This window comes from Geotrypetes seraphini, chromosome 6 (genome assembly GCF_902459505.1).
Source record: "Geotrypetes seraphini chromosome 6, aGeoSer1.1, whole genome shotgun sequence".
In the NCBI taxonomy this organism is placed as follows: Eukaryota; Metazoa; Chordata; class Amphibia; order Gymnophiona; family Dermophiidae; genus Geotrypetes; species Geotrypetes seraphini.
Window position 1 is genome coordinate 51670180 of NC_047089.1, and position 18820 is coordinate 51688999.

The 18820-nt window shown below is 42.7% G+C and overlaps 1 protein-coding gene across 6 annotated transcripts in view; it reads left to right on the forward strand.

Annotated features, from left to right (window-relative positions):
• Positions 1-18820, forward strand: part of PDS5B (PDS5 cohesin associated factor B) — a 376109-nt gene that overhangs the window by 37367 nt on the left and 319922 nt on the right. For all 6 annotated transcript variants that reach the window (XR_004539863.1, XM_033948532.1, XM_033948533.1 and 3 more), the window contains exon 6: positions 14319-14445. Coding sequence is in view for 5 of the 6 variants with exons in the window: in XM_033948532.1 (XP_033804423.1) it covers positions 14319-14445 (127 nt within the window). In the remaining variant the exon portion in view is untranslated. The remainder of the gene's footprint in view (positions 1-14318; positions 14446-18820) is intronic.

Sequence of the window (18820 nt, forward strand, 5' to 3'; positions counted from 1 at the left end):
ATTGAACCCAGGACCTCTTGCATCTACATTCCAGAGTCAGATTGATATAATTTCCCATAGGCCTTTGCTGGCATTAGTTATGCCAACTGAAAATGCTGATTGCTAGCAATAGCTATGCTGACACACATAAAGTTATAAAGTTAGAGCAATGGAAACTTCAGTAGCTCACCTATGACACACTCCTATTGAGGACATCTGTAAAGCAGCCACTTGATCCTCCAATTCATATGTTCACATCCAACTACTGTCTGAAGAATCATTCCAGATGGGATAGTCAGTTTGGCCAAGCAGTTGTACAGAGTTTATTTTCTACATGGCAGCCAACTTCCCTCCATCTCATTTTTCATCACTGCTAAGGAGTCTCGCATGTGAGAATATGCTGCCTGCTTGTCCTAGGAAAAAGCAGCTACTTAACTGTAACAGGTGTTATCCCAGGACAAGCAGGCAGGTATTCTCACATATGGGTGATGTCATCGACGGAGCCCAGATGCGGACGCCTCACAAGCAGACTTGCTTGAAGAAACTCGAAGTTTTGAGTCGCCCGCACCGCGCATGCGCGAGTGCCTTCCCGCCCAGCACAGGGTGCGTCTCCTCAGTTCTCAGTTTTCCGTGGAGCCAAGAAGTCCGTCTTTGGCTCTCTGCGTTTAACTTCGTTCAATTTGTGCCTTCTCTAAACCGTGGTTTGTGTTTTTTTCTTCACAAATTGCTGTTTTATTTTATTTCTTTTATTTTAGTTAAAATTTTTTTCTTCTTCCGTTTGTTTTCCGGGACAGGCTGCTCAGCCGCAGCCTGACGGCTTCGACTTTGCGGCGGCTATTTTTCCGTCTATGTCCCAGCCTGCTACAGGCTTTAAGAGGTGTAGCAAGTGTCGGTGCGCGATCTCTCTCACAGACCCTCACGGATGCTGCCTCAAGTGCCTTGGGCCAAAACATCATCCTAGGTCATGCCTGCCTTGCCAAACACTTCAGCCTCGTGCTTTCAAGCTTTTCGAGATGGAGTCTCCTACTGATCCCTCGACTTTGAAGGCGTCTTTGGCCTCGACTTCCATCGAGGCTCCTGCGCCTACTGCTTCCACCTCGAGCCTCATCAGACCTTTGTCGTTTGCAGCGGCTCTTGCTTCGACGTCATCTGCTGTATCTTCCCCTGTTTCCTCAGGTCAGATAGCTCAGCAGTCGGTTCCGCTGGTGGTGATTAAAGTGTCCAAGACTCCTAAGTCGAAATACACTCACACTACCTCGAAGGAACCTCCAGCCAAAGCAGATGGTCCGGTTTCAGACGCGGATCCATCCTTGCCGGCTTCTTTCCAGACCATGTTAGAGAAGCAGTTTATTCAGTTCCTTACTAACATGGGACCTAAACTGCTTCCTCTTATCCAGCCTGAGCATTCAGCAGACTCCTGCGAGGTCGAGCCGCTTCCTTTGCCCCAGTCTGAACTTCCACACACTTTTGCTGGGAGCAGAGTCTCTGCGAGTGTCTGGTCTGACATCCAAGCACGAAAAGCAAGAAGCTGATTCTTTGTGAGTGCCTTGACGAGAATACTCACACTCTAAACAAGGAGCAGCGTCTTTGAGAGTGCATTGAGGTTCCTCCACCAAGCCTCTGGAGCTTTGATCTACAGCCTCTAGCCCTATTCATACATCGGCATCGGCTGCCTACGTCTCCGAGGCGAAATCTCCTCGATCCTCGAGATCTGGTTCCAGACACAGTTCTCACCGACATTTGAGGCCTTCATCGAGGCATCCTTTCAGGCATCGTTCTTCCTTGAAGCCTCTATCTACTCCAACCTCGACCAGACCACCCACTCCTCATTTGAGGTCTCAGATGCTGGACCTCGAGGATGTTCCGGTCTCGATTGCCTCGTCCAAATCACCAAGTTCCTTTGATGCCTTTTTCCATGCCGAAGCTTCTTCGACACAGGCTGCCTCGACGTCCTCGAGTCCTTCTCGAGGCAAAGCATTAGCAGATCAGCTATCTTTCTCATCTTTCCTGCGATAGATGGCTGTAGACTTGGATGTTCAATTGGATACTGGCTCCAAGTATTGTAAGGAGTATCTAGAAGTCATGCATCTTCCTCAACCTCCGGCAGAGTGTCTTAAGCTTTCACTTCATAAGCTTTTGAATCAGACTTTTGCTCAATGCATGGAAACACCTTTTTCCATACCAGCTGTTCCAGGAAAATTGGACTCTAGGTATAAAACTGTGCATTGCAAAGGGTTTGACAACTCACAGTTACCTCATCAATCCCTGCTTGTTGAATCCTCCTTGAAGAGATCCCACCCTTCCAAGGTCTATGCCACAGTTCCTCCTGGAAGGGAAGGGGAAAACTATGGACAAATTTGGACAAATTTGGACGTCGCATCTACCAGAATGCTATGATTATAACTTTTATTTCATCACTTACTTGGAATTTCTTCTTTCTCTTCTACCAAAGTTTTTGGCTTGTTTGGATAACCAAATGCATTTTGAGTTTCAGGAAGTCCTAAGAACATAAGAACATAAGAAGCGCCATCTCCGGATCAGACCTTCGGTCCATCAAGTCCGGCGATCCGCACACGCGGAGGCCCTGCCAGGTATACACCTGGCTTATTTTATAGCCAACCATATCTTTATATGCCTCTCTCAAGGAGATATGCATCTAGTTTGCTTTTGAAGCCTAGGACTGTCGATTCCGCAATAATCTCCCCTGGGAGAGTATTCCAGATGTCAACCACTCTCTGTGTGAAGCAGAACTTCCTGATATTAGTCCTGAACTTGTCCCCCCGTAGCTTCATTTCATGTCCTCTTGTCCATGTCAAATTGGACAATGTAAATAATCTTCTCTGCTCTATTTTGTCGATTCCTTTCAGTATTTTGAAGGTCTCGATCATATACCCACGCAGTCTCCTTTTCTCAAGGGAGAACAATCCCAGTGTTTTAAGTCGATCCTCATATTCCAGTTTCTCCATACCCTTCACTAGTTTAGTTGCTCGTCTCTGCACCCTCTCCAGCAGTTTTATATCCTTCTTTAGGTAGGGAGACCAATGTTGGACGCAGTATTCCAAGTGGAGTCTGACCATTGCCCTATAAAGCGGCATTATAACTTTCTCCGATCTACTCGAGATTCCTTTCTTTATCATGCCCAACATTCTATTTGCCTTATTTGCCGCTGCCGCGCATTGTGCCGACGGCTTCAGGGTCCTATCTATCAGTACACCCAGATCCCTTTCTTGTTCACTTTTTCCCAGAGTTGCACCTGACATTCTGTACTCGTATTCCTTATTTTTACTGCCTAAATGCATTACCTTGCATTTCTCCACGTTGAACTTCATCTGCCATTTCTCCGCCCATTTTTCTAACCGACACAAATCGCTCTGGAGTTCCTCACTGTCCTCCTGCGATCTGATTGCCCGGCAGAGTTTTGTGTCGTCTGCAAACTTGATGATCTCACTGGATGTTCCGTTTTCCAGGTCATTGATATAAATATTAAAAAGGATCGGCCCAAGTACCGAGCCCTGGGGTACACCACTAGTCACTTTCTCCCAGTCGGAGAACTTCCCATTAATGCCCACTCTCTGCTTCCTGTTATCCAGCCATTTGCCTATCCATCTTTGTATATCTCCCTCTATGCCATGGCTTTGTAGTTTCCTGAGAAGTCTTTTGTGTGGAACTTTGTCAAATGCTTTCTGGAAGTCCAAGTATATTATGTCCACTGGCTTTCCACTATCAATTTGCTTGTTCATGGTCTCAAAGAATTGGAGTAAATTCGTCAAGCACGATTTCCCTTTCCTGAATCCATGTTGACTGGGTTTCATCAAGTTGTGTGTGTCCAAGTGCTGAACTATGCTATCCTTGATCAGTGATTCAATCATCTTGCCGGGGACAGACGTAAGACTCACAGGTCTATAGTTGCCTGGTTCTCCTCTCGATCCTTTTTTGAAAATTGGCATGACGTTCGCTTTCCTCCAGTCGTCTGGTATCTGACCAGTTCTGATTGACAGGTTTGCAAGTTTTTGCAATAACTCTCAGATTTCAACCTTCAATTCCTTCAAGACTCTCGGGTGAATTTCATCCGGTCCAGGGGATTTGTCACTTTTAAGTTTGTCGATCTGGTAGTATATCTGATCTAAGTTCACTTCAACTGTGGTGAGGCTGTCCTCTATTTCTCCTGTAAACAGTTTCTCCGCTTCAGGTATTGTTGAGGTGTCCTCCTTCGTAAAGACGGACGCAAAGAAGGAATTTAGTTTGTCTGCGATTTGTTTATCTTCCTTGATGTACCCTTTTCTTCCCTTGTCGCCCAGGGGTCCCACTGCCTCTTTTGCAGGTTTTTTCCCTTTCACGTATCTAAAGAAGGGCTTGAAGTTTTTGGCCTCCCGGGCTATTTTTTCCTCATAGTCCTGTTTTGCATCCCTCACCGCCTTGTGACATTTCTTCTGTTCATCTTTATGTTTGTTCCAGGCTTCGGTTGTCTTCGTGCATTTCCATTTTTTGAAAGAGTCCTTCTTTTCTTTTATGGCTTCCTTCACCTGTATGGTAAGCCATGCCGGTTCTCCTTTGCCTTTAGTTCTCCGATCTTTGGAAATCCTCGGAATGTAGAGATCTTGTGCTTCTGCAATAGTATTTTTCAATAGGCACCATGCCTGATCTACTGTTTCAAGTTTGTCCACCATCTTCTCGAGTCGTTTTGTTACCACGGCTCTCATGCAATCGTATTTACCCTTTTTAAAGTTTAAGGTGGTGGTTAAGGTTTTGGCATGTTTCCCTTTCCCGATGTCAAGTTTAAAGTTAATTACATTGTCAAGTCAAGTCATCGCTTCTTTCTCTTAATTATGTCTGCATCTCCTCCAGTCATCTTACGATGCCTTCGAGTTGTCTGCTCGAGCAGCTGCTTGCTCTGTAGCTATGCGTCGTCTTGACTGGCTTCGTACCATTGACATGGACTCTAACCTTCAAGACCGCTTAGCTAACATCCCTTGTGAGGGCAACGACCTTTTTGATGAATCCATCGAGGCAGCCACCAAATAAATTATCTGACCATGAAAAATCATTTGCTTCTATAGTCAGACCCAAACCAAAGCCAGCTCCTGCCAAGCCTGCACGCCCTGCTCTTATTTATCAAAGGCGTTTCTCCAAAGCCGGCTCCTTATACTCGCCCTCCTCTGAAAAAACAACAACCTCAGAAGCAACAGAAACCCCAACCTTCTGCTGCACCTAAGGTTTCTCAGCCTTTTTGACTGTTTACAACAGAGCATAATCTCCACCGTTCTGTCTCTGACTCCCTTTCCCCCTATAGAAGGTCGTCTCAATCATTTTTACTACCGATGGACAATAATTACATCCGACCTCTGGGTGCTTATCATCAGGGAAGGATACTCTCTTCATTTTACTCAGGTTCCACCAGAGCTTCCTCCAAGAGAGTATCCTTCCAATCCATCCCAGACTGCCCTTCTTCAGGAAGTTCAATCTCTGCTTCGTCTCCATGCCATCGAACCACTTCCCTTGGAACAGCAGAACAGGGGATTTTACTCCCGTTACTTCCTTGTTCCGAAGAAGACAGGCGATCTGCAACCCATTCTGGATCTCGGGGCTCTCAACAAATTTTTAGTCAAAGAAAGTTTTGAATGTTGTCCCTGGCATCCCTTTATCCCCTTCTCGAGCAGAACGATTGGTTATGCTCTCTGGATCTCAAGGAGGCCTACACTTGTATCCCCATTCATCTGGTCTCCCGCCAATACCTCAGATTTCGGGTGGGGAATCTGCACTATCAATACAGAGTACTACCCTTTGGCCTGACCTCGTCTCCCAGAGTGTTCACCAAGTGCCTGGTAGTGGTAGCAGCAGCTCTAAGGAATCATGGTCTTCAGGTATTTCCCTACCTCGACGACTGGCTCATCAAAGATTCCACATCTCAAGGGGTTATTGTAGCGACTCAACGGATTACCTGGTTCCTACAAAGTTTGGGATTCGAAATCAACTTTCCCAAATCTCAACTTCAGCCCTTTCAGAATCTACAATTCATTGGAGCTGTTCTGGACACTGTCCAACTCAGAGCATTCCGTCCACAACAACGTCTGAAAGCTCTTCTTCAACTCTGTCACACAGTGTGTTCCTGCTCTTCCATCTCAGCGAGACACATGATGGTACTTCTGGTTCACATGGCCTCCACAGTACACGTGACTCCTTTTACCAAACTTCACCTCAGAATTCCTCAGTGGACCCTGGCATCTCAATGAACGCAAGTTTGCGACCCTCCTTCTCGACACATTTCAAGCACTCCTTTCTTGAAGAAGTCTCTCCATTGTTGGATGCTCTCTTCCAATCTTTCTAGAGGCTTGCTTTTTCAATCGCCCCCTCATCAGAAGGTCTTCACGACAGACTCTTCGACCTACGCTTGGGGCGCTCATCTCGATGGTCTCTGTACTCAAGGCCTCTGGACCAGTACGGATCGTCGGTGTCATATCAATCAGTTGGAATCGGAGCGATCCTCAAAGCTCTCCATGCTTTTCAACATCTCATTCACGACACAGTAGTCCTCGTTCGGACGGACAACCAAGTCACCATGTATTATGTCAACAAACAAGGAGGGACAGGGTCTGCCTCCCTTTGTCAAGAAGGTCTGGAGGTTTGGGACTGGGCAATCTGCCACAACACCTTCCTCAAAGCTGTCTACATTTAAGGGGCAAAGAATTGCTTGGTGGACAACTTGAGTCGTCTACTGCAACCTCCATTCCTCGCCTCTTCGCCACATTTTTTTCACAGTGGGGAACGCCACAGTTAGACCTCTTTGCAGCTCCCCACAACTACAAACTGCCTCAGTTCTGTTCCAGGATATACTCCTCACTGCCTCGAGGCAGATGCTTTTTTTCTGGAATGGACGAATCTTTTCCTCTACGCATTTCCTCCATTCTCTCTCATTCTCAAGACTCTGGTCAAATTGAAGAACGATCATGCCACCATGATTCTAATCACTCCTCAGTGGCCGAGACAACCATGGTGTACTCCCTTCTACTTCAACTCAGCAGCAGGGAACCATACTTCTATCAGTTTTTCCTTTTCTGCTTACACAGAATCGAGGATCTCTGCTTCATCCCAACCTGCAGTCTCTACACCTGACAGTCTGGTACCTCTCAACATAACTCCTCTTCAGTTTTCTCAATCTGTAAGAGACTTTTAGAAGCTTCTAGAAATCTTACAACTAGACAATGCTATCACCAAAAATGGACTAGATTTTCTACATGGTGTTTTTCTCATCATAAGGAGCCTCAGCATTCCTCCTTATCTTCTGTTTTGGACTATCTTTTGCACTTATCAAATTCTGGCCTCAAGTCTACATCTATACGAGTCCATCTCAGTGCAATTGCGACTTTTCATCAGCCTATTGAAGGGAAACCCCTCTCTGCTCATCTGGTGGTTTCCAGATTCATGAAAGGATTTTTCAATGTCAAACCTATCACGGGACGCATATCACGGGACGCATCGAGTCAGAAGATGATATCTTCCGGCTCATGGGACCCTCGACCACCAGAGGGCATCCGCTGAAAATCAGGGGAGGGAAGTTTCGTGGCGACTTCAGGAAGTATTTCTTCACCGAGAGAGTTGTGGATCATTGGAACAGACTCCCACTCCAGGTGATAAAGGCCAGCAGCGTGACGGATTTTAAGAGAAAATGGGATACTCACGTGGGATCTTTAAGTGAGTAAACTCAGGGGGGGGATACATGGAATGGGCAGACTTGGTGGGCTATAGCCCTTTTCTGCCGCTTTTTTCTATGTTTCTATGTTTCTAAACCTCCTCCTGTGGTTTGGGACCTCAATGTTGTCCTTACTTATCTCATGAAGCCTCCATTTGAACCAATTAATAAGGCTCATCTCACTTAGAAAGTGGTGTTTCTCATTGTCCTCACTTCTGCTCGACAAGTCAGTGAGCTGCAAGCTTTAGTTACTGACCCACCATTCACGGTGTTCCATCATGACAAAGTTGTTCTTCGTACTCATCTGAAATTCCTACCTAAAGTGGTCTCAGAATTTCATCTCAACCAATCCATCGTACTTCCAGTGTTTTTTCCAAAGCCTCATTCTCACCCTGGAGAATCAGCTCTTGGACTGTAAACGTGCTTTGGCCTTCTACTTGGAACGCACCAAACCACACAGAACTGCTCCTCAACTTTTTGTTTCCTTCGATCCAAATAAGTTGGGCCATCCTATTTCTAAGCGTATCTCTTTCTGCTATGTCCAGGCTGGATTACCCCTTCACAGTAAAGTCACAGCCAATAAAGTCAGAGCAATGGCAGCTTCAGTAGATTTCCTCAGATCTATACCTATTGAGGAAATTTGTAGAGCTGCTACTTGGTCCTTGGTTCATACCTTCACTTCTCACTATTGTCTGGATACTTTCTCCAGACGGGATGGACAGTTTGGCCAAACAGTATTACAAAATTTATTCTCCTAAATTGCCAACACTCCCACCATCCCATTCTGGTTAGCTTGGAGGTCACCCATTTGTGAGAATATCTGCCTGCTTTTCCTGGGATAAAGCACAGTTACTTACCGTAACAGGAGTTATCCAGGGACAGCAGGCAGCTATTCTCACAACCCACCCACCTCCCCTGGTTGGCTTCTCTGCTAGCTATCTGAACTGAGGAGTCGCACCCTGTGCTGGGCAGGAAGGCACTCGTGAATGCGCGAGTGCGGACGAGTTGAAACTTTGAGTTTCTTTAAGCAAGTCTGCTTGTGAGGCGTCTGCATCCGGGCTCCGTCGATGACATCACCCATATGTGAGAATAGCTGCCTGCTGTCCCTGGATAACATCTGTTACGGTAAGTAACTGTGCTTTCTCCAGGAACTACAGGCAGATATTCTCACAACCCTCCTACCTCCCCTAGTTGGCTTCTTAACTCTTATACTGAACTAATAAGCCAACATCGGGTGGGAAGGCACTGGCACATGTGTGGTATAGGCAGTCTTGAGACTTGGAAAGATTTAAAGTCACATTACACTTTTGAACTGTCCGTACTTCATGGGCTTTTTGTGAGAATATCTGCCTGCTGTCCCTGGATATCATCTATTACAGGTAGGTAAGTGTGCTGTGTTAAAGTAGCAATACTGAAAATAATTATATTGACAATTTTGGATGACCCGGTCACCTTTGTTTTTATATTTTGCTCACTTTGGGAGTAGCAAGAGATCATTTTGATAACATAATTCAAGAAAAGGTTAGGTGCTAGTGATTAGCACCTAAAAGTAGATGCTTTAACCAAGGTACAGGTGTATATAACTGCTACAGACTTTTCCTGCTTGCACTATTAACCAGAGGTTTTGGCTATTGTTGCCATCTATAAGGATGTTTATGGATGCTCTGATTTTAGGCACCACCATCTTTGCCCCAAAATAGGGATATATATATATATATTTTTTTTTTGCACCTTTTTTTTACATATCGCTAGTTAGTTTTGATTCCCACTGCAATTCCATGTAAGTCACTGAAGCCCCCATTGCCTGAGTTACAAAATGTAGAATTGTGAGCCCACTAGGGACAGATAAGTGTTTTGCTTGTACCATATAATGGCAGTATATGAAATTTATGACCCTGGACAAAAGTTGGGAAACATTAACATGTTTAAACAAAATTTGCAGATGTGACCAGGCCTGGATAAGATTGGAACTTGGATTTCATAGTAAATATTATGCTAAAACAGTACTTGGAATGCTTGTATCAGAAATGAGAACTGCTACAAACTAAACTAAACTAAACTAAAACTTAGATTTATAGTCTGGGTCATCTTCTTATAATAAAGCTCGACTCGGTTTGCATCAATTTAAAAAAACAAACAGAAAAGAACATGAGTTTACAATTTAGAGAATAACCATGTTTTAAAATTTTTATGAAAAACTTGATGTGAACCTAATTCTCTTAACCTTAGAGGAATATCATTCCATATTTCTGTTAAGTTTGAAAGGATAGGATTTCCCTAATTTACCAGTAAAAACAATTCCTTTAAGAGAAGGAAAAGACAGTTTTAGTTTTTGCGTGGTCCTAAACAAGGCCCAATCTTTGAAAATTCCAGGAAATGGGTACAAGTGAGGAACATATGCCAAATAGAATCTTGAAAGTTAAACAGGAACATTTGAAGAGTATCCTGGAGAATATCGGAAGCCAATGAAGTTTGGACAGTAGTGAAGATACATGTTCAAATTTATCCTTGCTGAAAATCAACCTAGCTGCGGTATTCTTAATCAGCTGTAGCCTCTGTAAGCTGGTTTTGATTAGACTTAAACAGATTGAATTACAATAATCTAACTGAGAAAGGATGATGGATTGAACTAGAACACAGAAATGCTGCTGATGAAAACAGGACCTGACTCTCCTCAACATGTGAAGGCTAAAAAAGCTTTTTTTGCTAAAGTTAATTTGTTCATTGAATGAGAGGAAGGAGTCTTCAATGACAACCAAAATTTTGGAGGAAAAGTCAATTTGCAGAGAAATACCTGACGGCAAGGAAACAAGAAGGGAGATGATCCAGTTTTGGGTCGAGCCATAAGAGTTTTTAGTTTTGGCTTCATTTAATTTCATTTGAACAGAGAATGCTCGAGCTTGTAGTTTTGTTATACACTGAATTTTGTCTGAAGACAGATTTGAAAGGTTCTAATCTACCTTGAGGAGGAGGATGAAAATATCATCTGCATAAATGTAAAGGGATTCAAAAATTGATGTATCAAAGTATTTCAAAGTAGTCGTATAAATATTGAAAAGGATGGGAGATAGAGGCAAACCCTGTGGTACCCCACACAACGGCTTCCAAAGGGATGAGATTATACCATCCATGTTAAGTGTACAAACGTAATCGTAAAAAGTTAGAAAACCAGCATAAAACTGAGTGATCGAGACCTATTAAAGTGCAACAGTTAGTGTTACTACAGTTTGATCTCTCTAGCGCTTTTGATGTAGTTGATCATGGAATTCTCATGGAGATCCTAAATAGTATTTGAATAAGGGATAAAATAAAGCAGTTGGTTTGAGGGTTTCCTTGCAAAACCATTACTCATTTTAACACTATATAGAGAAAACTAGTATTTGTTACCGTCTCTATAACCATGGAAAACCATCCCATGTCATTCTTAATTTCAACCTCCAGTCGTTCTACACCAGTATTCTTCAGTGTAAGGCTTCAGGGTTAGCAGCTGTGCCCATTCATACTGATTCTTCCCTCTCTCTTTAAAGATTAACATGAGGATAGTTTCCCGCAGTTATCCGCGGGGACGGAGATGGTGTCAAATTGTCACACTGTCATTCTCTACTGCAGTGTCTAGATAACTTTTTTTTTTTAGCTCCGGCACACTAAATGGAGCAAATGTTTTTTGCGGCACATTATAACTGAAATTATAAAATTGCAAAACCAACAAAATATTAAATTTGAGTTATTTATTTAAAAGTCTTTAAGCTATGAATGAGTAATTGTAACAACGATGAAACTAAAGTAGATAGAATAGAATTGCTAATCAATGTGATGGATGTGCTTGTTTTTGAGTGCAAAATACAGCTCGATAGTCGACAAGCAAACGCACAGCTCAATCGACAAGCATGTCATCATCCAGCATCTGCAATTGTTATCTCTTTTTTTTTTTCAATTTAATTTGTCAGCTGAAAATCCAAGTTCACAAAGATAAGAAGATCAAAACGGTAATAAAGTCTTGATTGCTTTATTGCTCAAGTTGAATGACTAATGCATAAAAAAATGATTGATTAAAACGAAAATTACTTGCCGTTAGTTTTCAAGTACTAATCGCGTCAAAGAATGATGCTTGTCTGGGTGGTTGTGTCCATACGCACACAGATGCTCATAACATTGACAGACTAGGTTGCATAGGGAGAGGTATGGCTAGTAGGAAAAAAGGAGACATCTGTATAAGACTCTGGTGAGACCTCATTTAGAATATTGTGTACAATTATGGAGGTTGCACTTGCAAAAAGATATAAAAAGGATGGAGTCTGTCCAGAAGAAGGCTACTAAAATGGTGTGTGGTCTTCGTGATAAGGCGTATGGGGACAGACTTAAAGATCTCAATCTGTATACTTTGGAGGAAAGGCGGGAGAGGGGAGATATGATAGTCATTTAAATACCTATGTAATATAAATGTGGATGAGTCGAGTCTTTCATTTGAAAGGAACCTCTGGAATGAGAGGGCATAGGATGAAGTTAAGAGGTGATAGGCTCCAGAGTAATCTGAGGAAATACTTTTTTATGGAAAGCGTTGTAGATGCATGGAACAGTCTCCTGGAAGAGGTGGTGGAAACAGAGATTGTGTTTGAATTCAAGAGGGCCTGGGATAGGCACGTGGGATCTCTCAGAGAGAGAGAGAGATAATGGTTACTGTGGATGGGCAGACAAGATGGGCCATTTGGCCATTATCTGCCGTCCTGTTTCTATGCTTTGTATTCTAGTGTATACTTATGAAGGGAATTTTAAAAAATAAAGTAAAATTCTGGAATCTCTTGTGACACACCAAGAATCTCTTCAGGGCACACCACTGTTCCTTGGCACACAGTTTGAGAGACACTGCTCTACTGAGTCATTGGGCTGTGGGGGTCTCAGGATTCTTCTTTGTTTCTTATACTATTTAATGTCGTGATGTCTTCTCTGGTATTTATTTTATCAACAAAAGGTATCTGTTCTCTTAGCTGTGCAGATGACATTCTATCTAATATATCTTCCTTCAATGAAAATACTTCTGTTATTGGGGAATTTGTTTGAGTAAGTATTCAATTACTGCAAAAATGGATACTGGCTAAAGTTAAAGAAAAAACTAAATTTTCATTAGTAGTTTCACCCCTTAATCACAATCCAAATTTGCAAATAGTTGAAAATAAATTAAGGCTCCAGTTTAAAAAAAATATTGGGGATAGTAGTTGATGGTATTTCTGTTAAATATAAACAGTTACCTTGAAGGGCTTTAGGATTGAATAGAATTGAAAAAAATTGAAGATGCATCACATCGTTTTCAACAGGATAATTTTAGATTAATAATAGTTTTTATCATAGACTTACTGTAAAATACTGTAGGTGGGAAGTAGTGTCCTATGCAAAAGAAATTATAGACATTACAAAATGCAGCAGCAAAGCGCTTAAACTGAATAATACTTTCAAATCTGGACACTGAAAATATAAGGTTATGAGTACATTGGTTGTCAATTAAGGCTAGAACAAGAAATGGAATGGGACTTGATATAATGCTTTTCTGTGTGGTTTCATTCAAAATGGTTTACATTCAGGTACTCTATTTTCCAAGTCTGTCCTGGAAGGCTCACATCTAATGTACCTGGGGCAATGGGGGATTAAGCGACTTGCCCAGGGTCACAAGGAGAAGCTTCGGTTTGAACGCACAACCTCAGGATGCTGAGGTTGCAGCTTTAACCACTGCACCACACTCTTAATTGATTTTTTTTTCCTATTATTCACGGTGATTGGTCTTAAATGCTTTTTTGAAGTGAAACATGCTGATTTATCAGACACCATCACAGGATGATGAAGATGGCATATGGTTGGCAGTATCACTGAGCAAGAGAGATATCGATCTCCACCCAACAAATACGTTGCAAGTTTTCAGGGTACAAGAACTGTCTGCATCACACAAATTTTCTCCCATTCAGAGGCTGTTAGGAAGCTCAGTGTGTTTCTATTATTCATGGTGATTTCTAATCCATCTAGATGGGGCACAGTTGATCTTTATTTAGAATAGTATATCTTATGACTTGCATTGAATCTCTAATTGGGAAGTTTGTGAGATATAAAAAACAACGTAATGGTAGTTAACTGCAGTAACTATTGCCTATTAAAGAAATGAACTTCTTTGAAGATCTTCCTATTTTAGAGTGTAAAGGGTTATGCATTTAATATATTTTCTTTTTTTCGGTACAACCAAAAGTGGTTTACATGCATTATGTGCAGATACTTTGTACATAGTGGGCTCACAATCTAAGGATTTTTTGTACTTATTTATTTTTACTTGACTTTCACATTAGTTGAAAGTTGTGGTTGGACTGCAAGCCATATTTGATGTAGTGTACAATAGAACCTCATGCAAGATTCAGACTTATACATGTAATATGAATGTAGCAAGGACTGAGTAAAGGCGAAAGAAAAAGGAAGATTTTCCCCGCTCCCCCACCCCCAATTACAGATGTTCTCTGCAGATCAAAGATGTAAAAATTTATTAAGGCAGAAATGGAAGCTCTTAGACTAGAATGCCAGCACAGTAGAGCTAAGAAATGAGTAGCTAAATATTTAAATAAATTCAAGTGTTGCTACGTTAGTTTGAATACACTAATAGTTTTATGTTGACTTTCAGCAATGGGCATAATCAGAAAGTTCACATGCACATGGTGGATCTGATGAGTTCTATTGTTTGTGAAGGAGATACAGTGTCTCAGGAGCTTTTGGATACAGTATTGACTAACCTTGTTCCTGCACATAAGGTAGGTTATAAGGACTCATGAATACAAATGATAAGGGTTTTCTGACCAGGCTAACTGATTTCATGGCAACAGATAGGGTCGCAACTAAGTGGAGTAGAGGCTAACTGAAGCTGTTCATTTTCATTCCAGCCAAAGCTGAATCTAGCCATAATCTGTGGCATGGTTTTGACTGGAATGAAACAGAAACTGAAGAGTCGGGTTCTTTCCTGTTCCCAATGAGGCAACTAGATTGCCAGGGCTTGTTAGGGTTGGCCTGGAGGGGACCTACTGATTTGTGGTGGTGGTGAGGGGTGTGTGTGTGTGCGTGTGTGTGCAGAATTTTGCTTTTTGTTGAAACGGATTTTGGGTCGGGTTCGGTGCCATATCCCAAAATTGAAATTCTGTCAATCTCTAGAGCTGGTAAGTATCTTTTGATTACAAAATTAGTAGAACATCGCACTTATTAAGATATCTCTCTGCTATATTGGAGGAAGTATTACATAGTTATTCTTAAAAAGGTATTAGATGTGTTTAAGCATTTTGATTTGTGATGAAAAATTTCATTAATCGGCTACTTTTATTTTGTAATCAATATGAGAAAATAACAATAGAGAGAATACGGCTTTAATGTGACATGGAATACATTTGAAAATTAGGCATTTTATATAAATCAGCTCATGTAGCAGCTTTTCTCCAAGGACAAGCAGGCCTCATATTTTCACAGTTGAGTGATGTCATCTGATGGAGCCTGGCATGGATCTAGCTAGCGATAATTATGCAGAAGCTTCTAGCATGCCATACTGTGAGGGTGCCTTCTTGCCAGACGCTTGGACACAGGTCCCTCTGTCTTTGTTTTTCTTTAGAGCAGAGAAGACTCTGAGGGACATAATAAAAAGAAACATCTAAGTTCGATTTGGATGCAGGGAGCTATTCGTCCAAAGTTGGCAGCAGCAAAATGTCCATTCTCGAAAAGTACAATTATGGAAGTTGCACTTGCAAAAAGATATAAAAAGAATGGAGTCTGTCCAGAAGAAGGCTACTAAAATGGTGTGTGGTCTTCGTGATAAGGCATATGGGGACAGACTTAAAGATCTCAATTTGTATACTTTGGAGGAAAGGCGGGAGAGGGGAAATACCAACGTAATATAAATGTGCATAAGTCGAGTCTCTTTCATTTGAAAGGTAACTCTGGAATGAGAGGGCATAAGATGAAGTTAAGAGGTGATAGGCTCCAGAGTAATCTGAGGAAATACTTTTTTACAGAAAGGGTGGTAGATGTGTGGAACAGTCTCCTGGAAGAGGTGGTGGAAACAGAGATTGTGTCTGAATTCAAGAGGGCCTGGGATAGGCACTTGGGATCTCCCAGAGAGAGAAAGAGATAATGGTTACTATGGATGGGCAGACAAGATGGGCCATTTGGCTTTTATCTGCTGTCGTGTTTCTATGCTATCTACATTAGATAGATTGTGAGCCCAAGGGGTCAGATATGGAAAATGCTTGAAGTACCTCTATGTAAACCACTTTGTGTAGTTGTAAAACTACAAAATGGCAGTATTTTAAGTCCTGATCCCTTTCCCTGACTTGGGACCTCTTCTTTTTTCCATCTATACTCATTCTCTTGGTGCTCTGATCTTCTCCCATGGTTTTCAGTATCACTTTTATGCTGACTCCCCCCCCCCCCCCCCCCCAGACCTATATCTCTTTTCTAGAAATTTGTATAGGAATTCAGGCTCAAGTCTCATCCTGCCTGTTCAACATTGCTGTCTGAATGTCTTGTTGCCATTTAAAACTGAACATGGCCAAGGCTGAGCTGCTTATCTTTCTACCTAAACCCACCTCTCTATCCCCCACTATATTTCTGTGGTCTCATCCTCTGTCTCATCTCATAACCTTGGGAGTTCTCTCGATTTATTTCTCGACTGTTAAAGCCTGTTTCTTTCTGTATAAAAATCACCAAAATAAGACCTTTCCTTTCTGCGCACACTACCAAAACCCTTAGTCTAGAGCAGTAGTTCCCAACCCTGTCCTGGAGTACCACCAGGCCAATCGGGTTTTCAGGCTAGCCCTAATGAATATGCATGAGAGAGATTTGCATATAATGGAAGTGACAGGCATGCAAATCTGCTTCATGCATATTCATTAGGGCTAGCCTGAAAACCCGATTGGCCTAGTGGTCCTCCAGGACAGGGTTGGGAATCACTGGTCTAGAGTACTATAACTAGCTTCTCGCAGGTCTTCCACTAATCTCTCTCTCTCTCTCTCTCTCTCGCTCGCTCGCTCGCTCGCTCGCTCGCTCGCTCTCTCTCTCTCTCTCTCGCTCTTCAGTATCTCTCCTTATATTCCTCTCCCAAGAACTGCGTTCATTGGTTATGTGTGTCTTATTTGTATTGTTCTTGTCTATTGCCATCTCCAGACTCTGTCCCTTCTATCTGGCTGCACCTGGAATAGACTGCCTAAGTCTGTGCATCAAGCTCCGTCTCTGGCAGTATTCAAATCTAGTCTTAAGAACCTACTTTTTTGTGGCTGCTTTTCACGCCTAACTCCCACCCTAGCCCCGATTTTTCTAAACTTACCATGCCTTTAATGATCGATGCTAAACCTATTTTAACTGGATTAGTAAGAATACCTTATGTAATAGGTATGTCATTCTGGGCAGTAGGGTATTTTCTCCATGCTAGCAAGCCATACAGGAGCCCATTTCAGGTATTCAACTGGAATTTCTTTATTTTTGGTATTTTTCGCTGTTTTTGTGGCTTTTGGTGCACCAGAGCAGCTCTGGATCTTTAACCTCTAATTCATGCCAGTTTTGCACTGGATAGAAACTGGAAGAGTGCCCTTGCACATGTGCTGTGCAGCTTATGAAGGGGTGGTGGGAGTGTTGGGCCTAGTCTACCCTCTTGTTCTCTAGGTCTAAGGAACCTCGGTGGGGGCTGGGGGGGGGCCTTTCTACCAAGAGAAAATTGCTCCCAGAGTCCAGAAATAGTGGCATACCCAAGTGTGAGAGCGTCGAAGCCACGGAGCTCAAGACGTAAGGTACAGTTACCTAAAGGGGGACTCAGTGATGCCTATAAAGTCTTTTCTCCTGAATTTGTTAATTTGATGTGGAGAGCTTATTTGAATAGTTGGGATGCTTGTCTGAGGTCTGGCAGCGAGCCAGGGGTCGTGCAAAGGGGCTTGGGCTCCCAGGACGCATCAGGGTCATTGGCAGCAGTTGACTAGGATCCTGTGGACCTTTCTGAGGGTGAGGGATCAGTCTGTATGCCTTTGTTATTAGAATGAGTCTTCCCTGCCGTGAGATAAAGGGTTACAAACAGGAGTAAGTACGCAAGTACCAAGGGGAGGATTCGATTGTATGCCAGCTGTTCAAGTCCTTCAGAAGTTATAGTTAGACTCCCAGCAGGCTCTTCTACTTCGCTGAATGGCATGAGAGTGCAACTCAGCCCACGTCTTTACCCTGGCATCCTGATATGAGTGTTTTTAGTCACTGAGCACTTGGATGCTCTTGAGGACTCTTTTAAAGGTAGCCAAAACAATGTCTAGGCTGTATCCTTTGATGCAGGAGTGTCAATAGATGGTCGCTCAACCTAAGGTGGATTCCTTGGTTGCTCAGGAGGTGTAGTATTAAAGGATACACAGCATCACAGAGTAGATGTGGTTCTAAAAAGGCAGTTCAAATCTTTGGCCTTAGGGATCAAAGCAGCTGCAGCAGCCTCTTTGTGGCATGAATCTGTCATACCAAGATGGGTGGACGCGCCCTAGCAGAGGACACTAGAGAACAACACGGGGATAAATTTGTCCCTGTCCCTGTGGGTTCTGTCTCCATCCCCATCCGGTTTCCACGAGTTTTGTTCCTGTCTCTCTGTCTCATACCTGCAAGCTCTGTCCTCATCTGTACAAAGCCCTGTTTGGCTTCTTAGCTTTCTTACTGAATTGAAGGTCACCTAAAGTGATGTTGGGCAGGAAGACACCAGTACATGCATGGTATGGGCTGTGCTAAATCTGTAAACTTAGTGGCGATACACTGTCCGTGCTGGGGCTCTGTGGATGTTGTCACCCACATGTGAGAATATCTGCCTGCTGTCCCTGGATAACACCCGTTATGGTAAGTAACTGTGCTATATCAACTTGGTATGTGTATCTATTTCATGCATTTCCATTGTGTATATACTGAAAATCCAATTGGCTGGGGTTTCCCAGGACAGGTTTGGGAATTGTTGCTGTATGTTAAGACAGGACTTTATTTGGTAAGACTTTTATCCCATTCTATATCTGTGGGAGAAAAGTTTAACAAATGACTAAAATACCAAAGATTCTTGCTTGACTACCCTTGATTAAATTGTAGCTTTCTACTACAGATTTATAAACATAAGAAGGTGCTAATATCTTGCTTACTGAT